This window comes from Paramisgurnus dabryanus, chromosome 3, assembly GCF_030506205.2.
Source record: "Paramisgurnus dabryanus chromosome 3, PD_genome_1.1, whole genome shotgun sequence".
Lineage (NCBI taxonomy): Eukaryota > Metazoa > Chordata > Actinopteri > Cypriniformes > Cobitidae > Paramisgurnus > Paramisgurnus dabryanus.
This window is the reverse complement of record NC_133339.1, coordinates 18,413,245-18,437,063: the sequence shown is the minus strand read 5'-3', so window position 1 is coordinate 18,437,063 and position 23,819 is coordinate 18,413,245. Positions and strand designations below refer to the sequence as shown.

At 36.6% G+C, this 23,819-nt stretch overlaps 1 protein-coding gene across 2 annotated transcripts; it reads left to right on the top strand.

The window, feature by feature from the left end:
* The first annotated feature begins 797 nt into the window (after nucleotides 1-797).
* On the top strand, nucleotides 798-22,662 carry tom1 (target of myb1 membrane trafficking protein). 2 transcript variants are annotated; one of them, XM_065252896.2, is made up of 16 exons: nucleotides 798-938; nucleotides 2,223-2,307; nucleotides 2,420-2,498; nucleotides 5,191-5,340; nucleotides 5,487-5,621; nucleotides 5,824-5,928; nucleotides 8,026-8,142; nucleotides 8,567-8,700; nucleotides 9,885-9,924; nucleotides 11,228-11,309; nucleotides 11,569-11,620; nucleotides 12,163-12,229; nucleotides 12,384-12,452; nucleotides 13,015-13,071; nucleotides 15,252-15,282; nucleotides 21,493-22,662. In XM_065252896.2, exons 1-16 carry the CDS (start codon nucleotides 887-889, stop codon nucleotides 21,585-21,587), a joined length of 1,350 nt encoding a protein of 449 aa, XP_065108968.1. In that variant the 5' UTR covers nucleotides 798-886; the 3' UTR covers nucleotides 21,588-22,662. The 2 variants fall into 2 exon arrangements, with proteins under 2 accessions (XP_065108968.1, XP_065133986.2); XM_065277914.2 differs by lacking the exon at nucleotides 12,384-12,452.
* The last annotated feature ends 1,157 nt before the right edge of the window (nucleotides 22,663-23,819 follow it).

Below are 23,819 nucleotides of genomic sequence, written 5' to 3'. Positions count from 1 at the left end.
TGAAACCCCCACCACAAACACACACGGGCACACACACACACACACACGGGCACACGGGCACACACACACACACACACACACACACACACACACACACACACACACACACACACACACACACACACACACACACACACACACACACACACACACACGGGCACACACACACACACACACACACACACACACACACACACACACACACACACACACACACACACACACATGTCTCTATCATAACTTTCTGGTTGTTCTTGTTTAAGATTCATAAGCTCTCTGTTGTAAATAAGGGCACGCCCATATCCCTAACCAGTTTTTGTTATGCACTCTCAAATCAAATGATGTGGGATAGGACATGCAATGTGGAAATTTTTAATTACACAAAAATAAAATATTTCTGTCTTTACACATTTCTATATAATATATGGTTCACCTTTTACATTTGCCAAAATGTAAATTTTCAACAAGAGCTCACTGAAAGAAATACCATAATCCTCATTAGATTGTGACTAAACCTTGCTTTCTAGTCAATATATTTGAACGTCTATCAATAACTTTTATCATAATACAAATTAGATAAAAAAAAAAGCAAAGCAACTGATTACATTGCTAAGATTAACAAACTCACTGATTTAAACAAGCGGGGTTCACAAGAATGCATTTGACTATTATTTGAAACATTTGTTGTTGCATAGTGGGCTCTGCTTTATGTACATTTTGGTCCAAAGGGCGCAATACTGCCTTCTTGATCGTGTATTTATTAGAGACAGGTTTTCCCGGTGCTGCGGTCACTTTAAGTGACGTCATCGATCGAGTTTGTTTGAGCAGTAGGCTACATCTGATCAACCCAAAGCTGAGACACAGTTCGCATCAGCTCGGATATTTGATGGAGTTTTTCATAGGAAATCCTTTCTCTACACCTGTAGGTCAACTCGTAGGTGAGCATTGCATTGTACACGATTAATAGAGCATACGAATACGAGTATTAACTCAGTGCACTCGCTGTATTTACACTTTATTATATACGACTGCAATTAAATAGTTCTTTTTTAGAAAAACGTTTTTATATTTATTGCCGATTCACTTGCAATAGATAAATACGTCGTTTAATTAAACTGATACGCTAAGGATACGATTAGGATTAGGTTAAGATCGATGCATCGTTTGTCCAATCAGATGTCGAAGGCGGGCTCACGTGTTCTTCGGCATATTGCTGATTCGCTTGTTTACATGTCAATCAAGCACAATAAGAAAGGCGACACGTTAAAGGTCTTCCTAATCTTCCCTAACAACGCGATGAACCATTGGCGTTGTGATACACTTATAAAAAATACAACTAAAGGTTTTGTCATACATGAACTCATTCTAGATTTGACACTTGTTTTCAAGTAAAATATGCAATGCAGCCTCATCTAACGTTAGCAGTTGGTGCTGAATGATTTGTTCAAGCCAAACGCACAAATTTAGACGAATTGATCAAAATATTTTCTAAAATCTACATTTATGCATTTGGTAGACACTTTTATCCAAAGCGATTTAACAGAATATTTACCACGCATGAAAAAATATAGTATTTACTATACTAAACTGTAGTAAGATGTAGTATACTGTACTACTACAGTATACTACAATTTACTACAGTTTACTTCACTTTGTTGATATACTTTATTATTTTGTAGTATTCACTATAGTGAATTGATCAACTGTAGTAAATACTGTAGTATATCATGGTATATTTACCATGGTGGTTCCAAACTTCATAGTATCTAGTAAATTACTACAGTCGACTACATCAAATACAAAAAAATACTACAGTGTTTTTCATGTATGTTGCCTGAGCTCAAAGCCAGTTCATGGTTTACATGGCTGCCAAAGTAAAGATTTGCGAGTTAGTTTTAGAATTGAGGTTAATCTAATCCTTTAATTGTAATATTCAAATGATGTACGGTATGAAAGATAGAAGTATAATAAGGGAGCACATGATGGCACCTGCCCTTTTAGATGGTTGAAAAGCCTGTTTTCCCTGCCCACATGCTGAACTTTAAGGAGTGTAAACAATTCAAGTTATGTGGATCACGTACGATTAGTAAATCACGGCTGGTTTAATAAATACTTAGCTGTGTGTTATTAAGTTATCAGATGTCTAATCTACAGTTGGAATTCATATAATTCAGATTGTGTTTTTGTGTATTGATTGTGTTTTTTGCGCTCTCTTTGCTCAGAAAATGCCACAAGTTCTTCTCTCCCATCAGAGGACTGGGGCCTTAACATGGAGATCTGTGACATTGTCAATGAAACAGATGATGGGTATGTGTGATGTCATGTGTTTACATGGGGAATCTGTCCATTACTTTCTATATCATTTCTTAATTTTGGTTTTGCAGAAAGAATTTGAAGTATTTTGCCTTTGTGTTTGTAGAGCTAAGGATGCCGTCAGAGCGATAAAAAAGAGGATTTTAGGAAATAAAAATTTTAAAGAGGTTATGCTAACCTTGAGTGTAAGTATCCATTTTTTTTGTCACACCAAAACTGATTGAACACCTAGGCCACACTTACAATTATGTCATCATTTACTTACCCACAAGTTGTTACAAACCTGTATAGAGCATTTGCGTGTTTGCAAACAGAGATTAAGTTTTTTTGTGGGCGTAGCCCAACTGGTTGTAGAAAGTGACAGCTCTGCAGTAGCGGTGTAAAGTGTTTTAGTGTTAAACTGTGGTTATTATGGATCCAGTGTTCTGTCGAAGTCTGTTTCCCTTTAGTGTTATGTTTCTTATAGCGTTTATATCACGTTACGTTTATTTTGTACATAAATTAAAAGTTTAAATGATTTAGCTACTGATTTATGCATGTATGTAATGTATATGTATTGTTCTATATTGGTAAATCAAAAAAATATTTTTACAGTATGAATCGCTAAAGTACATATAAAAGCAATACTATCATGTATTCTATTAATATAATACCATTTATTAAATATTTCATAATTTTCCAGTTTTTTATTATTTCTTCATATATATATATATATATATATATATATATATATATATATATATATATATATATATATATATATATATATATATATATATATATATATATATATAAAGAGTTTGGTTCCAAAACGCAATAAACGCCATTGTTGAAAAAAAATTAGTTACTGCCAAAATCAGTATTATATCAGGTCAGTCTTTAAAGGTAAATTCTTAATTTTACGCAAAATCCAATATCCGCTGTGTTATTCTGTCATCTTTCTCCCTTTTTTCCCAAAACGCAATAAACGCCACTCCTTCTTTTCTACAGAATGCAATAAAACCGCTCCACAAATTACAGCGCACCATTCCACGCATTGTAAACAAACAATGGAGGCGCGTTGAGTACTTCATGATCAACAAACAAACAAAAATAAAATAATACTTTAATAGCATCGATAAACCTGTGATGGTTTTCTGTGACGGCAAAGAAACGTAAGCCATCAACATCTAATAATTTACGCAAGAGGCACTCGGGAGAAGATCGCTTGTTCTCCCGACAGCATCTAGCTTATCTCGTGCTAACACATTGACCCCAGGGGATCTTATGAAAAACTTTCCATCATTTTACTCAAAGGCAACGAGAATCAAAGCTGATCGCTGTGAAAAATGCTCATTTCACTTGTAATTCATTTCCACTGTTTTTCTGCCACCACATTGCGTGCAGCTTGCAGTGACGTAACTGTGACGTCTACTCGCAAAAGGTCCATAAATTTATGTCACATTCACACAAAGCCAGAGCTTTCCCGATATAATCTTTATATTTTGAACTCGTTATAAAAAAGTCAGTAAACATCTGCGTACTCACAAAAGCACTGAAACAAACTCACTACCTTCGGCTGCACAAGCATGTAGTCCGCTATTGTTGTTGTTGCTGTTACGTGACGTAGCACGTCACCGCCATATTGGTTAGGTCTCCTCACTCTACGCTAGCACCAGAGTCAACGGAGAGCGAGCAACTATGCACGTATTTTGTGCAGCTTACAGTTGCAATAACTGCAGCAGTATTGATATAGATCACATGGGATTACCTTGCACAGGTAAGGTTGAAAAGTTATTTTGGTTATTTTGCCATTTATAATATTCAACTAACGTTACTTACATTTAACCAATCCGTGTGAAAATCCGGTAGAAATTTGAGGAGTTATGATTATTGTAGTTGGGGATACACCTTGCTCAGTAGAAATAAATGCCGGGGGGGGGCACTAAGGACCCATTCAAGATGAAGGCCGCGCTGATACGTCAGCTCCAATAGCGTCTATGTATATAATGTCTATGGCAGTGTCTGACTAGGGTCGAAACGTGAGGTAATGACATCGTTTCACAAAATATATGCAGGGTTCCTACAGGTCATGGAATTTCTGGAATATCATGGAATTTTAAAAGGTCTATTCCAGACATTGATTTTTGGATTTTTGTTTGTCACTTTAAATTTTTGTTTCTACTTATTAAAATGTAATCTGCTTGTTAAGTTGGGAAGTAAGGAATGCCGGGTCCAGGGCTCCAGTGAGTTCAAGTGAGACTACCGTATAATCAAAACATCCGTTTATTGGCATTGTTTACTTTTTTCTGACATTAAAGCTAAATTTTTATAAACAAATTTTTTGAATGAATTTGACATTTGGCTTAGAGTGGGAACCGTGTATATGGATTGACTATGGATTGCAAGGTTGTCTTTTTCAGATTTATCTACTCTGGGACCCAGTTTAAAAAAATAGCGGTTTCAGGCTCCCAAAATGCCGGATCTGTACGAAACGCCAATACAATGCAAAATTCTTACGTATACAGCTAAACGCGTCTCTCCATGTGGACGGGCTCTTATTTTTTCTACTAAACACAAATTAAGATATTTTGATCAATGTTTGTAACCAAACCATTTGGTGCACTGTTGACTTCCATATTAATTTTTCATATTATGGAAGTCAATGGTGCCCCAGTTTGCTGCTTGATTACAAATATCTTCCTTTGTGTTAAGCAGAACAAAGAAATTTATACAGATTTGTAACAACTTAAGGATACGTAAATGATGACATAATATTCATTTTTGGCTGAACTATCTTTTTAATCATGTATGACTGTCATTGCATTAAATAACAATGGATGATTAGGTCACATTTAAGAAACGTTAAATATAAATGGCACCATTGTTTTGTTGCAGGTGTTGGAGGCCTGCGTCAAAAACTGTGGACACAGATTTCACATGTACGTGTCCACCCGAGACTTTGTGGAGAACGTTTTGGTCCAGACGATCCTGCCTAAAAATAACCCTCCGATGATCCTTCAGGATAGAGTCTTGAGGATGATACAGGTCAGAAAAAACAATCTTTTAAGTCAAATCGTGCTCAGAATAAGCTTTATTTATGTGGCTGATAGTTTTGCCTGTGTTGTAGTTTGTTTAAACAAAGCACAGGGTGTGTTTCTCTGCTCTGCTTCCATCATGTGCTCTCTCACTAGGCGTGGTCCGATGCCTTTCGTAGCTCTACAGATTTGACGGGCGTAGTGACCGTGTATGAAAATCTCAGGAGAAAAGGCGTGCAGTTTCCAATACCTGAAGCGAATGGCTATTCCCCTATTCACAGCCCTAACAAGGTACAAGTCACCTTTCGCCATGTTGCTACTAATGGTCAAACAAAAATTATTATAAGCACAGTCAACATTCAACGTTGCTAACCCTTAGTAAGAAGAGATGCAAATCACTACCTGATACCATAGATTACCTTATGAAATGTGAGTTATGCCTGTATTCTTATGATGGTTTCACATCAGGTTTATTAATCCCTTACTTCAACAGACTGCTACATCCATGTCTCCAGGAAGCATGCCTGCAGAGAGATGTGCTGTTACAGAGTCGCAGTCCCAAAATACAGATGCACCACTTGCAATGTCACCTGAACAGGTAACGCACACGTGTAGGTCATAGGGGGGGCTGTATTGATAAAACACAATTTGTATTGATTTCACTAACCGTTTTTTTTTTTGCTCGACTACATTGAATAACCAGAACAAAAATAACCAATGAAACGCTTTCCCTTATGCATGTTACATGATAACCAGTGTTGGGGGTAACGCATTACAAGTAACGCGCATTACGTAATAATATTACTTTTATGAAGTAACGAGTTAAGTAACGCATTACTTTATAAATGTACACATTAATATTTGAGTTACTTTTCAGTTTAATTAAATCAAATTAAATAATGTACTGAATTAAACTGAACATATTAACGTTGAATCACTCAGTTTGAGTCAGAAACGGAGATGGCAGGCCAGAGCTTGACATTTTTGCGATCATAAAAAACACCAGCAACGCCTGAAAGAGATCAAGCTTCAGCAAAGTAAGAAAAAGTAACGCAAAAGTAACGTAAGCATTACTTTCCATAAAAAGTAACTAAGTAACGCAATTAGTTACTTTTTTGGGGAGTAACTTAATATTGTAATGCATTACTTTTTAAAGTAACTTTCCCCAACAATGATGATAACATTGTACATCATATGTGACCCTGGACCCCAAAACCAGTCATAAGGGTCAATTTTTGAAATTGCATCATCTGAAAGATGAATAAAAAAGAATTTGATTGATGCATAGTTTGTTAGCATCAGGACAATATTTGGCCGAGATCCAACTATTTGAACATCTGGAATTTGCAGGTGCAAAAAATTTAAATATTGAGAAAATCACTTTTAAAGTTGTCAAAAAGAAGTCATTAGCAACACATAATACTAATGATAAATAAATTCTTTAGATATTTATTGTAGAAAATGTGCAAAATATTATCATGGAACATGATTTTTACTTAATATCCTAATGATTTTTGACATTTAAAAACATTGGTAATTTTGTCCCATTCAATGTATTGTTGGCTAATGCTACAAATATACCTGTGCGACTTATGGCATTTTTTTTAATAGATAAGAAAATAAGTGCTCACCATCAGTGGCGGCCAGTGACTTCTTTTTTCGGGGCGCTCGATGCGAAGTTCGTCACAACATGTATGTAGCGCATCATGTATGTGGTTTGTAATTTCAAAATATGTGTTCTGTGCGTCGAGTGATCCTATGTGCATCACGTGCTTGTCAATGATAAAAGAGACGCTTGCGTTTCCCAGATACTCGCATAATCTCATGCGTAATCACAGTTTACTGTTAAGGGAGTGTCTTGGTTCACATGTCGCAACAAACACATATTTTGAATTAGCGCCCCTCGAAAGAGCAGTCACGAGCCGCCACTGCTCACCATACATGGACCTTCAATAGTGGTGTATGTCATGTTCGAGGTGGGAAGGAGGCGGGAATATCCCAATCTTACTGAAAGCATTCTGGGTGTAACATCAAGTGGCACGGCTCCCTGAGGTCAGGGTTGATCGATCCGCATCAAGTTCATAGGTCCGACTTCAAGTGCTGTTCAGACATTATTTCTAAGTCTGAGGTGGGAGTATATGAAACAGCATTAGTATTCCTGATGCACCTCATGAAGTTAACTGTTCATAGCTCTAGAGAAAGGTGGCTTTAACTATGAATGCTAAATTTAAAGCAACACCAAAGAGTTTTTTTTACCTTAAAATAACGTTTCCAAAAAAGTTTCAGTCCTTCATCCACTCGAAACAGGGTGTACGGCACTTTCACATTCGCTTTGCAGCCCTCTATCGGCCAAAACCGCACTAAAGAAGTTTCCAACCGTCGGGTCGCGGTCCTGTAGTTCGAGTGAAAACTACAAAAACTTGCTTTACGGCAGACCTACAATCCGATCAGAGCCAGCTATGCTGCAGTATTTACGACAGTGGGTAATGGACAATTACGCTTCTAACCTGTAGGGGGAGCAAAGAGCAAAAACTCTTTAGTGTTGCTTTAAGACATGGTTATCACATAATTCACAAACTACCATTTCTGTTTATGTCCACACCATGATGACCATTATATATATTTTAAAAAACTGTAGTAGCACTTGTTACACAGTGTGTGAGAGAGCTGTTTGTTTCTGTGTTTTGCATATCAGACACAAAGGTTGCAGACAGATCTTGAGATGGTTCGTAAAAATCTATCCATAATGTCAGACTTGATGTCTAAAAAGGATTCTGGAAGGATTCAGCGATCTGACACAGAACAGTTACAGGTGTGTGCCATTCTTATTTACTAGGAATCTAGTGCTAAATGTGCTAAAATAACTTTGCACTATGAGTACATGTTGACCCCCATATAAGAAGATAACATAATTGTAATTTAAAATGATTCATCTATAGAAACCTTTGGAAGTCTCTGCCACAGACTGATTTGCTAAATTATAGTTTTGCATATTTCTGTGTTTATATACTTTTACTTTTTTATCTTCTGCTAAAATGTTAAAACGGTGCACATTGTGAAAAGCTCTATACGACTAGAAGTGAATTAAACTGAATAATTCCTTTAGTGAACTAAGCATCAAAACAACACAGACAGTGAATGCAAAGTACAGTGCTGTTAGATATTTGTGTTTATGTAAAGGACTGTGGCATTGAACTTTTCTTTTGCTTCTTTAATTTCTCTTGGCGGGCCAGTAGCAGTTGTATATGAAGAGTAAGGAAATGCAGGGCCACATGGTGGAGCTCATACCCAGACTCACAGATGAGAAACTTACAGAGCAATTACTGACCGCCAACGATAACATCAACGCAACTTTTACACAATATTACAGGTAAAGTCTTATTAAATAAGATTGTGAATGCATGTACTTTTTTCATAAATAATTGTTTAGATATATAATGTATGCATTTTGTTACCTATCTAGTTGATCTAACTGTACTGTAAATATTGTACAATGAATATATGAAAAGTTTAGTTGCAAAACGAGATAACTCCGTTTTTAACATTTTTGTCAAAACATGTTTATTATTATGTTATCATGTTATTATTTTGTTTTATGGTGCTACTAAGCTGTATTTTTAGGTTATGAAGGTTTAAATCAAAACAAACCAACTGCAGTTGAATTGATATTAATTGGAATTCACAACCAAAAAACGAGATTTCTGAAAAAATTATTTCGTTTTGCAACGAAACTCTTCATATATTTATTTTTTCCATGTTAAGCGAGTAGATGTCCACATTAAAATATATAGAGTGCCACAGGGATGACGTATTTTTGTAGGCCAACCCGGAAGTTCCCGGTTCCCTCACCAAAAAGCCCATTATTTTTTCCCATAGACTTATGGATTATCAAAAAAATAAGATCTGTGTTTAACAAAAGTTTATGATGTTTTGCCCAACAAAATAATCTTCACAGATGAACACAACTTTATGTATTTTGAAATCTAAACGTGTTTACTAAAAATGTAAAAGCTTACCTTAGTCTACACCACGGTTGTCCAACTCCAACGTCGTCCTCACCAGGCTTCCGACAACTTTCAAACTTTATTAAAACTATTTAAAAACATGTTCCCTGATAAGGAAATACTCTATGCTTGATTATTTGTTGGGAATTGTGTCCATGTTGCATGTCTTCATGCGTGTTGATTTTGAAGCTCCCGACACTGTCTATAGTCCCATGTAGCATCTTGATAGCGACCACCCTTTAAAAGACACTTTAAAGCTTAAAAAAGTCACAAGTGTAAATCCAAAATCTAATTTAAGGCTTAAAGACCCCCATACAAAAAACATTGACTTCGGAACGATGGAACTGGAAGTGCTAAAATGCTAACTCGCTTCCAAGTTTTGCCTACAAAAATACGCTATCCCAGCGTGATGTTTGGTGACAATAATACTAAATTGCATAATTGTTTTGTGACTATATAATTTATGTCACAGCATTGAGTTGTAGTCATAAATCTCTCGTGAAAATCAATTTTTTGTGTCTTCTCAGTAGTGTTAACTTTTTTTTTTTAGATTTGAAAGACATCTCCAACAACAGAGCAACACACAGACGGTAAGAATAAACTATTTGATGTAAAGTAAGGGATAACGTACACCCAGTCAGTAATTATTATTATTACTTTTTTTATTATTATTATTATTACACGGCTTGTTGGATGCTTGATTCTGATTGGCTAGTCGCAACATTTTCAGGTTTGTTATTTGCAGATAACAACCACTGAAAACGAATATCACACCGTAACCCATATGCTGTACTGTATTTTCCGCACTATAAGGCGCACCGGATTATAAGGCGCACCTTCAATGAATGGCCTATTTTAGAATTTATTTAATATATAGGGCGCACCGGGTTATAAGGCGCATAGAATAAAAGATAATGCAGTCAAACGTTTGACTGGGTTTGCGTTATGCATCCACTAGATGGAGCTGTGCTAAAGGGAATGTCAGATAAAGTCAAACTTTATTAAGCCTTCTGAAAACTCAGTTCACCATGGTGACGTTGTTCAAACGTTGATGTGCATATCAACAATATCTCCCAGCCTTGCTCACTCTTCTCCCAAACGTGGAGGGGAACTTTTCCCTAATTCAGTAAAACACGTTGTAAATGAAACAGTCTGATACTTGTCCTCGCGCGAGCCGGTCGGAACATTTTGACATTGACCCGGAGTTTGCCTTGATCCATATATAAGGCGCTCTGGATTAAAAGGCGGTATGTATGTATGTATGTATGTATGTATGTATGTATGTATGTATTACACGCATATTAATGTGGTAATAGCCGTGTAATAGGCATACATATATAATGCAATTGCATATATTTACAAATGATTTAACCAATAGTGTGTTTGTTACATTTGAATGTCTTGTCTTATCTTAAAACCGACAGTAAACGGGTTTTCCTCCTGGAAGGTCTCCATTCATTAAAAATTAGCAAATAATATATTTTAAATCAGTATTCAATGTTCCTTACCTTACTTATGTGGTAATAGCCGTGTAATAAGCGGATAATGTACAGGCAGCAGGTTGTTATTTACGAAATAAGCCCCTTCAGTGTGCCCCCTTCATTTAACACTTGCCCACAATCACAGGAGACCAATAATACATAGACAGTGCATGCTAAACATACTGTACATGCTTTGTACATTTGTAAACAAAATCTCATACGTTATTACTTAGGCATAGTTATATTGAATTTTATTTAGTTTGGGAATAACAAACTTTGCAATGACCAATCAGAATTGAGCATTCCAGAGCACCATGTAATAATTACATACTACAGATATCGGTTCATGTATGTATTTACCTCAGAGTACAACAAAGCCAAACCTCATTGACTTTGGTACTGTACCACACAGGAAACTCAACACCAACTAAAAGCCCAAGGTGCCGTCGCCCAATCAACAGTCAGCACGCTGTCCAATCAGATGGCAGGATTGAGTAAGTTCTGCTATGATTATAATTTCTAATCTGCGTCTTAAAAATGTTTCAAATGTTTCAACTCAAAATACATAATTAATAATTATTATACATTTTAAGAGCCGTGTTTATTTTTTCTCTGAGTTACAGCTACAATTCATCCCACCTTCTTTAATATGATTCATCTAGGTTAAATTTAATGCAAGTTTTCAACTGTTAAAGGGCTATGATTTGACACCATGTTTCTTAACACATTGTTTTGCTCTGGGGTTTGCTATAGGCACAAAAACGGAAGACTTCACCCAAAATAGAAACGGCTCACTACAAAAAAGGTAGGAAAAGTACATGACAAAATTATAAAAAATTCTGGGCAAAAATGTATCGTCATTAATCACATACAAAATAAAAGTGAGTTTTTGCATATTCCATAAAAAAATGTGAACTTGTGCGACTACACTGCATGCAATATGCCGACTGGAAGTGATGAATTTCAGTTTATTCCAATCAAAACACTGTGCGAAGTGAAAATTGACTTTATCAGTAACACTTGAATCCTTTAAAATAACTATTGATTACTGATAAATAATACATTAAAATAATAACGTATACATATTAAATTAATAATGTTGTCTCCATATGTTTTCTCCAAAAAATATTGTCAGTCTTTGTCATATATCCATAATTGTTTATTGTTTCATTCATTTGCATTCATTTATTTATTTAACTATGGTAAATATTAGAATATTGGAATGAGATTCTCTCCCATGTTACCATTAAACTAAAACTTCATTACGACTGCCGTTTGTCTACCAACTAAGACAAAACAGCACCACTCATATAATATAATACTAATTGTTATTTTGTTCATTGACAGCCCACAAAACATTGTAGCAGTTGATGGTCTGGCTGCCCAACCCAGAAAGCAAGAGGACACCGGCACGGTAAGCATCTTTCATTTATTAAAAAATTGAGGAGCATTTATTAGTATGAATAAGTTCTTTGTAAGCGTGGTTACAGTGTTTTTCTGGTTAATCTGCCGTTGGATGCTATCGAAAGTCTGTTCATCATTTTAAAAGGTTGTCTGTCTATGTTAAGGATGACAGTCTAGACTCCACCAACTTCAGCAGCTCACCTCAGTTTCAATGGATGATTGCAAAGGGAATGGTGGGTCTGATTGGCTAATGTGGCCATCAGTCTGCAGCGTGTTATGTTGTTGGTTGAGCTTTTGTAGTTTCTGATCCAGGGCCATATATTACAGAATCGTCCTGTCTTAAAACTACATTTAGATCTGACCGGTTCAATATTTACACAGAATCCAAATTAAAATTGGTACTACACGGATAAGATTGGATGTTTCTGTAATGGGCTTTGTTTTTCTTTTATCGAGCCTATTTTGTTAACATTATTTCTTTGTTGCCTGCATGTTTAATCTTATTTTGCTGAATGGTCCTTTGGGATTTTTGGTGTTTCATTTATTCCATTCAGGCCTGACATTCATATTCATTTGGTGCATCTAATGTTCTTGTTTTCATCCTCAGGTATCATCAGATGTGTATCATACTAACATTTTATTTTTTTACATTTGTTACCAAACAAAAAGCACAGAGGCATGATACTCATACTTAGAACTCATCGCATACCGTAAATAAGAATGACTAATGGGTGTTATTGCAAACTGGTACTGTGCTAAATTCAAATGAGTAAAAACATGGTTTCTTTCTGTCAGATTCCTGTCGATCAGAATGACATCATGGACGACATTGAGCAATGGCTTAACGTGGATGTAAGTAACATCTAAAGGGACGTTCACATTATAACGTAAACTATAACGATAACTATATATTAGTGTGTCCACATCACCGAACGATAACGATACATTTATGCTAATTCGCGCACGGCACTCGCGCATGTCTCTAAATATGTAAATATGCTGTTCGTGTTGCATTTACACAGCAGTTTCGCGTAACTCTCTAAACAGTGAATCTAACGTAAGTTTGTGTTATCTAAGTTAATATCTTACCTTTTGGCGTAGTGAGGTAGGAAAAAAGAATTACGTAGTGAATTTCACAGCAACTGCATCAGCGCTGAATACCTGAGGTAATTTTATTGACCTCAGCAATGAGCTTCACTGTCATTTCAAGTGCGCGTGCACTTGAAGTTCAAATAGATTTGATTGGCTGTCATAGAGACAGAGCGCCGCGCGTCAACCTGAAAACCACACCCACCGGGGGGGAAAACCATAGATATGTATATAAAGGCTAGATGGCTCGTCCGCGCTGCTGGCCAATTGAGTGCAACGTCCGCATTTTGGCGGCCATCTTACGACAGGGCGCTCGCTCACTCGTAGCATTGAGTTTTAATGATGCAGGTACTTTTAAATGACCATAAATTGCTTAATTTTTTACCGATTTTCAAACGGTTTGGTTTGTTATAAACGTCAAAGATGTACCTATGACACTGCATACCTATACTAAAAATAAAAAATAAATTCATGAAACATGTTAAAGCATCCAGAATTATAGCCACGTTAATAACGTTTGTAAAAACCCAAACCGTTTGAAAATCGGTAGAAAATTTAGCAAGTTATGGTCATTTAAAAGTACCTTCACCATAAAACTCAATGCTACGAGTGAGCGAGCGCCCTGTCGTAAGATGGCCGCCAGGTGATGACGTTAGGGACTCCGCCTTGAGCCATCTAGCCTTTATATACATATCTATGGGGAAAACAATCCAACCGTCTCCATTGACTTTGTATTGCGAGAGGCTGCCTCCTTGTCATTTCTGGCTTATAACAAAAAACAGAATAATGCCTAAAAACTGCTGTGTGACAGTATGTACAGCTAACAAGCCAAAGATCCCGGAAATAAGTTTTTATAAGCTATCGAGCCGTAAAACCCAGCTTTTAAGGAGAAAAAGTCCCTAGTGAAGGCAGTTCTACTAATATTGAGTACTATGAAAAGTTGCCTGTTTCCATTTTTGTGTCTTTTAAACGCTCGTTTTTGGGGTCGACAGCTTATAAAAACGTATTTACAGATTAAAATTAAAAACAGAATAAACCATAAAAGCTGCTGTGTGACAAGGTGTACAGCTAAAAAGCCAAAAAACCCAGAAATAAGTTTTTTTTTAAGCTGTCGACCTCATAAAACGAGCGTTTAAAGAAACAAAAGTGGAAACAGGCAACTTTTCATAGTACTTCTATTAGTAGAACTGCGTCCACTAGGGGGAAACGTAGTCGGCGATCCACTTTATTCTCCTTAAAAGCTGGGTTTTACGGCTCGACAGCTTATAAAAACTTATTTCTGGGTTCTTTGGCTTGTTAGCTGTACATATTGTCACACAGCAGCTTTTAGGCATTATTCTGTTTTTTGTTATAAGCCAGAAATGACAAGGAGGCAGCCTCTCGCAATACAAAGTCAATGGAGACGGTTGGATTGTTTTCCCCCCCGGTGGGCGTGGTTTTCAAATTTGCATATCGGCGCTCTGTCTCTATGGTTTATCGTTCATCAGGTGGGTGGAAAATCGCCAAGAAAGGGATCTCACCGATATCGTTCGTTGTATATTTATCGTTAACGATTTTTAAAACTATATTTTTTATAATTATTGTTATAATGTGAACGGCCCTTAACTCACACTTCTCTCTATGAGCTTGTTTAGACCTGGTATTAAGATGCATTTTGGTCTGATCTGGAGTCGCTCTGATTTTTCTTGTGGTTTTCATATGCCATGCACTTACACCTTGTAATCCTGATGAATGTAAACTAATATATAATAGGCTAATATTGTTGCCTGCCTATACAGACCTATGTCAGCAGACATTTTAAACAAAGAAGGTTTTTCACATTTCATAAAACTTGGGATTTTTCTCTATTCACAGAAAGACGGTAGTGGAAAATAACCATGTACTGAATGTTGTTGGTTTGTATAAAGCATTTCATGTTATTTTTTTTTTGCTCTTTGATGCAGGTTGATGATTCAGATGGAGTCACGAGTGAAGGTAATCTACTTCCTTGTTAATGTGGTTTGTGGTATCATTCAGTGACAGCGGCGGCCGGTGACTTATCTTCTGAGGGGCGCAAATTCAATATACAGTGGCAAGAAAAAGTATGTAAACCTTTTGGATCGATGTCAGATGTCAGAGTTTAAAGACTTTGAAAAATCGGACTCTTTTAGTTAGTTAGTTAGTTTTAGGTCATTGAATGATGACGGCTGGGCAAACACACGCTGAAGTGAAGGCTAGCAAACCGAAACAACATCTACCGTCCATTTTAATTATGACTTGTCTCAAGCATAAAAATAAGAAAAAATGAAGGAGAAGAGTACCTGGTATTTGAATTTCAAGCACGATTTCTCTCCAGACTGCTTCATTTTTATCCTATCATAATACAGTGGCGATTGGCGAATGCACGTTGTACAAACACTCTTTATCTTTCCATAACTCCACAAGTTTCTCCTCCTGCTGTACACTCTACTTGGCTCTTTTCCAGAATTTTGTCGGGATGATAATTTTGATCTTAACAATCATTAATCGGCTGTCTGTGAACATGTCAAACTAGCGATCAAAGACGGCAGATTTTAGCCTAGGATTTCAGGAATCTTTTAGGATTTGAACATTTGTCCCAGACAGCTAAATCGTTGCTGAAATCTCACAGCGTGCACCGGGCTTAAGTCAAGGGTATTGACAAACAGTGTGTCTAAAAATAATAACACAAAAAATTCTGGTCTTTATGAAAACAAAATAAACTTCATGGTGCTTGTGGAAAAAGTATATGTGAACCCTTGGGTTAATGACCTCAAAAAAGCTAATTGGAGTCACAACTGGAGTCTCGTTAAAATAATACGCTTGGAGGTGTGAACTTCAACTACTTTGACTGATAAAAACCCCTCAAACTTTTGGAGTTTCCTCTTCACATGAACACGCTTATGTGAGCCCTGCCTCGCCAAAAAGAGCTTTCAGAGGAGCTACCATCAAGTATTGTTGCTTTACATAAAGCTGGAAAGTTGTTTCAAAGACTATAAAAATTCACCAGTCTACAGCAAACAATCTACAAATGGAGACTCTTTGGGACCGTTGCTACTCTAACAAGAAGTGGGTGCCAGAGGTGTAAAAAGTACTCAAAAATGTTACTCAAGTGAAAGTACTGAGTGTAAATTTTACTCAATTAAAAGGAAAAGTATCTGGCCAGAATCATACTTGAGTAAAAGTAAAAAAGTACTACATTAAAATTGTACTTGAGTATTAAAAAAGTAAAAGTATCAGGAAGAATGAAAACTAGATATTCTTGTTAATCTCTAAAAAAATTGAATGAAACACATACAAGGTTTTATCCTGCTTTACAACAGTTTGTATTTAATCGTATTTATTTATACCATAGTCTGTTGAATGCTTGATTCTGATTGGCTGAGAAATGTTCCATGGGTGTTGATTATTTTTTGATAACCGCACACCTAACCTTTAAAATGTCTTAAAAATAGGCACCAAAGCAATGTTTGTGGTAACCGTGGTGTAAGCGGAATAAATGACTCCAGTCCTTTGAATTATTCGAAAATAATGCACACCCGCGGTGTAACGGCACTCCACTTTGCGTCGTTTACCACCTAGATTGTGCATTATTATCTTATAATTCAGCTGCCCGTCGTCAATTTTTCCTTACTTATCAAACTTCAGTATAAGACTACCTAATTTCAGTATGCAACATGCTACTCAAAGTTGTAAAACCTCGAATTTAACTTAAGCAGAAGCTAATTTTCAAAATTCAAGCTCTATCAAGCCTCTCACAGGCAGCCGATGCTGTGTATTAGACCTTGTTCACACTGTCAGTCCAAATCCGATTTCGGTGCATATCTGATAGGAATCCAATCACATTTAGAATGTGTGAACGGCCAAAAACCACACGAAATCCGTTTTTTATCATCCGTTTCAGGCTACATCCAGTGGTGGTTTGAAATGGTTTTTCCAAATCGCATTTCCAGAATTCCATTTCAGTCTGACCGCCCTGATCGCATTTGTGTAGCTTTTCGGTTATGTCATGCTGTTGCGTCACGTAAAAACTAGTGATGCACCGAAATGAAAATTCTTGGCCGAAACCGAAAACCGAAAAAAGGAAACCAAGGCCGAAAAACCGAAACCGAAACACCGAAATAAATTATTATGCCAATTATTAGTACAATTGCATTTATGGCCATCACTGTGTACTAACTTTACTAGGGGTTTGTGACGGATCAAAAAACTCACAGTTCGGATCACATTACAGTTTTTGAGGCACAGATCAGATTATTTTTCGGATCAGCAAAAAGCAGGTGGGAAAAATCTAATAAACAATAAAGAAATTGCAAACATTTATAAAAGAGAACAAAGTTGTACATTAATAAGGTCTGAAATTAGCATTAGGTACAGAAATCAAATTAAATGAATCATAACACAATCAATTAAATATATAATTATTTTTTAGAGCTATTTGTCTCTTTGTCATGGGTTGTTTGATTAACATTAATGACACAGACTTAAGTAGGTTAATCTGACTGTAATCTATACATACACTTAAGACATAAACGAATGTTTTTATTAGAAAAAGAATACTGTGGAGAGAATTTTGTTTATATGTGCCCTGTCAATAACAGCGAGATTTTATGTTTGCTTGTTTTTTTTTAAACGCTTTTCTCTCGTATGTGCACTACCGAGGGCACTTAAACGCATGCACATACAGAGACCGAGGGTGAGTCCCAAACAGCGCAACAGTCGCTCCACATAAAAACGTTACGTTGTGTTTCATTGCTTTATTCGCCAAATGTATGTTAATGGATTACAGTATGAGACACATTAGCGCGACTCTCTCTAAAGTTTACACATCAAGACATGCTTAATCTTTGCAGACGCGTGCAAACAGCTCGACCGTGAGTGAAACCTGCTTGAGCACGAAGGGGAGGGGTGGGAGACGACTGATCACCGTGAGTGAAACCCAAGCGCTAGCGCACAGATGGGAGGGGCGCGGTTGACGTTCATTTTCGGTTTACATTTTCGGCTGGATTTTTTATTTCGGCCCGAAACCGATAATGCCATTTTCGGCGACCGAAATTTCGGTGCACCCCTAGTAAAAACGTCAGAAGTCGAGGCAGATTGCCGTGAAAGCGCAAAGTTATTGCCATAGAAACAGTGCAGATAATTCGGAAAATGGCAGAACGCTACAGGACGCACAGATCAGATCTGAACAGTTGTGATACACAATATGGATGGCGAATCTGTCAAATTGGATATGCAGCAAAATCAGATTTGGACTGGCAGTGTGAACAAGGTCTTAGTCTTGATAGAGAAGCTGCAAATGGCAGGGAACGTGTCACAAAGGAACACACTTCATGTGTTATCGGTTTCAAAGAAGCGAAAAAATCTTCATTATCAGATGAACTGTTGGCCAATTCCTTAGAATGGTCCAAAGGATCCAGAATGAAATACATTTAAGTTAATCAGCACAATTCAGTTGTTTTGGTAAGAGCAAGGGAAAATTGAATTAATTGATCTCTAAAAAATAAGTACTTTTTGACTATAAATAAAATTGTAAGGAGTAAAAAGTACTTTATTTTCTTGTATGTAATTAAGTAAAAGTAAAAGTAATGGTTTTTAACTGACTGTACTCAAGTAAAGTAAAAATACCCAAAAATAATACTTGAGTAATTTTACTTGATTACTGTACTTAAGTACTTTACACCTCTGGTGGGCGCCCAGTCAAAATGACACCAAGAACACAATGAAGACTTATAAATGAGGTAAAGAAACAACCCCTAATGACAGCTGAAGATTTAAAGGCATCATTGGAACTTGCTAACATCTCTGTTCATAAGTCTACAATGCGTTAAACACTGAACAAGCAGGAGATTCACAGCAGGACACCACGAAGGAAGCTACTGCTTACTAAAAAAAAACCATTGCTGCACGCCTGAAGTTTGCAAAAGAGCAAAATGACACACCACAGCGGTATGGGCAAAATGTTTTGTGGACTGGTGAAACTAAGAATTATTTAGAAAAAACACACAGTGCTACAGAAAGGGCACGCATACCATCATTAAAACATCATCCCAACTGTAAAGTATGGTGGAGGAAACAAAATGATTTGGGCTTGCTTGGCTGCATCAGGGTACTGCCAGCTTGCAATCATTGATGGGAAGATGAAGTCTTAAGTATATCTGACAATTCTTCAGGAAAATGTGAGAATGTCTTTACGTCAGCTGAAACTGTGTGGGTGATGCAACAGGACAATGACTCAAAACACAGGAGAAAGTCCACAACAGAATGGCTTCAGAAAAACAAAGCCCAGACCTCAACCCAATAGAGATGCTACGGATTGACTTGAAGAGGGCCATACACATGAGACGTCCAAAGAATATGACAGAGCTAAAGCAGTTCTGCCAGGAAGAATGAGCTAAAATTCCTCCTCAACACAGCTACAGCCTGGTTGAGGTTTTTGCTGGCAAGGGTGGTCAACCTGTTATTAATGCTAAGGGTTCACTGACTTTTTCCACTGCCATTTTGAATCTTAAATGAGTGTGTTCAATAAAGAAACGAAAGATAAGAATTTTTAGTGTAGTTATTTTTAGACCCATTATGTTTGTCAGTGCCCTTGATCTAGATCAAGGTTCTTCACATCCAACCCCGGAGAGCCGGTAACCTGCAGACTTTAGCTCCAACCTTGATCAAACACACCTGACCAAGCTAATCAATGTCTTCATGATCACTAGAAAATCACAGGTAGGTGTGTTTGATTAAGGTTGGAGCTAAACTTTGCAGGGCACCAACTCTCCAGGGTTGGATGTGAAGAACACTGATCTAGATGAAGATCACACTTTATGACAAATTCATTCAGAAAAACCATGAAATTCCAAAAGGATTACATACTTTCTTTTGCCACTGTACGTGTTTGAACTGAGCAGGGGAAGAAAGCTTTTGCATACGCAGCCTCATTTGATTTGAAATTATCTTCAGTCGAAATTGAAGTTACAAAATCTAGTGTCTCTTGCTCAATTTAAGGAAATTGTTTGACACATGGAATCTGTAAAGTGATTACAGTGCATATTTTTTGTTTGTTTAGTCTGTGGCGAGACTAACTGTATTGCTGCCCATTTTGGCAGGGCACTCCTGAAAAAGAGATTTTTAATCTCAGAGAGTCCATCTGGTTAAATAAAAAAATAAATAATAATAAATGTGCATCATGCGTCATGTCAAACTTTGATTGCACATGAGATTAAGAGAGTATCTGGAAAACGCAAACAACAGGCATTAGGGCTGGGTATCGATTCAGATGTTCCAGATCGATTCGATTTCGGTTCACAAGCTATCGGTTCGATTCCAATTCTCGATTAAATTTTCGATTCCGGTTCTCGTACTCGATTCTCGATTCAACTCAATGAATATAGATTTAATACAAATACTATATTAATAAAAAAGAACAGTGAACAGCAGTTTACAAGTGGGTAATTAATAAAAAGAAATTAAAAGCCACAACACGTCTTGCTTGCGAAATCTAAAATGCTTCCATTCCTCCGTTCAATGTTTACGGAAATAAATATGAAAAAAAAAATTCGATTCTGCTCTTTTAGAATTGATTTTTAATTGACCACGTTTTAAAAAACGATTAATCGAAAAATCTATTTTTTTGCCCAGCCCTAACAGGCATGTATTCCTATATTCACATGGTTCACATGATGCGCAGAACACATTCTTGCCACTCTCACGTTGGGCTAAATACATGTGTTGAAAAACATATGTCCTTGAAAAATAAGTCACCGGCCACAACTGAGAGTTGTTTTATACTTTTAAAAATAGTGAAATTTTTAACGCAGTAAACAAAAACTTAACCCTTAAGTCCACGCAGACTCCTGTGCTAAAACCTCTATGGAGGTTGTGTCAGAATTGGTACGCTGTCATTGACAGTTTTATTTTTCTAAATGTTGTGATTAACTGGCTAACTACATTACATTAACACATACATTACATTAACCAGTTTAAATCTACTTTATTTATATTTTGTCTACCAACCAATTAAATCAATGCAGTTTTTTCACAAAATCAGCACAGGCAAAAGTTATAAAGACCATCTGGTCAATACAATAATATCATATTTACATATTAGTTACCTTTATGCATAAAATCTTATTATTGGCCAATCACAATCTCTTTCTCTCTCTCTCTCTCTCTCGCTCTCTCTCTCTCTCTCAGAGTTTGATAAGTTCTTGGCGCAAAGAGCAAAAGCAGCCGAACGTCTTCCTTCAGTAACGGCGTCAATCTATGACCCAGACAGCTCACAACCATAGATCTTTATTAGATTTACATCCTGTGTCCTGCGATGAAGAAGCCCACAGACAAAAACTTTGTCCTGGGTGGATTTAAACAACATGAACTTAAGCGACACCTGGACCTGTTAACAATTTTCTGCATTGTTGTTTTGCACACACACACAATCACTTTTATGTTTCCTTTAACAGTAGGTTTAATAGTGTATATTTTTTCCTTGTGAAAATTAACTTTGATGACAGGTAAAGTAACCATAATTTGGGTGGATTGATTACCAATTGTATAACCATAAACATTATTGTTTAACATTAGTTACTGTAGTGCGGGGTTCCCTAAATCTTACCCTGGAGGAGCCGGAGCACTGCAGAGTTTGGCTCTAACCCTGATCAAACACACCTGAGCAAGCTAACCAATGTATTCATGATCACTAGAAAATCACAGGTGGGTAAGTTTGATTAGGGTTGGAGCTAAACTCTGTAGTGCTCCGGGCCCTCCAGGGTAAGATTTGGGGAACACTGATGGAGTGGGACAATGGTAAATTTGTGGTTAAACCATGGTTAATTTTTGTATGGATTTATGTCTTTTGTCAAACCTTCGAGGCAGGTTATGATGGCAAGTCTAATTGTACTGCAAAATACAATCTGGTATTTTAGTACTGCAACAAATTTGACTTTTCCACCTTAAAAATACTGTTTTGTTATAAAAAGACACTTTCTGTAGTAAAATATTTTGCTTTTAAAAATATTTTCTTAATATCTCGGAGGAGAATAAGCTCTACGGTAAAGCGTGATAAATGCGCCTTATTTAAAATGGGTAAGGTTAAAGCCAATTATGGATGTATATACACTGTATGTATCTTATTTGGCTGCTTTAATTAAGGTGAATTTTACAGTAAGTAAATATTTTCTTACGATGACTGTTGTTTACTTCCACTCAACCTGTAGTACTTGAACTGTTAATATATTTCAAATCCTTATTATATTTAAGTTTTGGGTTATGTTACAGGATATTCATTAAAATTAAGTAATTTACAAGTGTTGGAATGTTGATGTGTTTATAATATTAATAAAGTCAGGTTCACAGGGCATCCATTGACACACTTAAATGTTTCTGTTGCATTTGTTTTATTGAATATTAAATGTAAGTAAGCATACACTGTTATATAGAACCATGCACTATATATAGATCAGTGCATGTAATCCTACATGGTTATCAATCGATTAAATGAGTAAAACTTAAAAAAGTTATTTTTTTTTCAGTAAAAAATTAAGTCAAGTAAATACTACAAATACCTAGCATCAGTGACTGCACCACTTGCACTTCCCCAGCATTTACATCCTTATGCAAGAAATACACTAAGCAATATATGCTGCATATCCTCTAGTGCAGGGATGGGCAACTTCGGTCCTGGAGGGCCGGTGTCCTGCAGAGTTTAGCTCCAACTTGCTTTCTAGTATGCCTAGTAAGACCTTAATTGGCCGCTTCAGGTGTGTTTAATTATGGTTGGAACTAAACTCTGCAGGACACCGGCCCTCCAGGACCGGAGTTGCCTAGTGTAATGCATTTCTCAACATTGTGCCGTTTTAAAAAGATCACAGTAAATCACATTTTAGGAAATGGCTTTTTTCCTAACAAAATAAACAGACAAGATTTTTTAAATATTTCAAATATACACCACATTTCAAACATTGCTTACAAGGGAAACTTTACAATTCAAGTGCACCCATACAACAGTATTTAGATTTATAGCTTAAAAAAAAACTAAATCCTTAAACAAAATTCCTATTTAAACTGGCAACCAATTATTAAGTGCATTAGTTTAGTGCAAATGAAATTTGATTCTTTTTCTTGAAGCAAATGAGGAACCTTTAAAGCTCTACTGTGTACTTTATTGAGTTAATTCTTAACAAAAACCCATGTTTTCTTTCAAAAGTATGTGCTCATTCATGTGCAATTACTTCCCACCCACTAATCAAAGTATTCTCGTAAGTGTAGAATCTGCTATATAAAATGCATACCGTCGAAGCGCTCTCTGGCTGAATCCATGTTGTGCCTCCATCTTTGAAATACATTCGCTGACGAGGGACATTCCTGAAATTCAAGCTCCGCCTTTCGCGCTTTCACTCTACACTCACGCTGCCCGATAGCTGAAGCCTCCAGAGGTTGCATGTGTAGGCGGTATACGTCATCAAGACAGTCTTATTTCAGAATATTAACAATTATAAAGCTGACAATTATTCTTAGTTAATTGA

Bases quoted from the DNA above. Each gene is read 5' to 3' on its own strand.
- tom1 (XM_065252896.2), top strand. From the start codon at position 887: ATGGAGTTTTTCATAGGAAATCCTTTCTCTACACCTGTAGGTCAACTC. The intron at 2,499-5,190 runs GTAAGTATCCAT...GTTTTGTTGCAG, and splicing joins AGGTTATGCTAACCTTGAGT to GTGTTGGAGGCCTGCGTCAA. The intron at 11,621-12,162 runs GTAGGAAAAGTA...GTTCATTGACAG, and splicing joins AACGGCTCACTACAAAAAAG to CCCACAAAACATTGTAGCAG.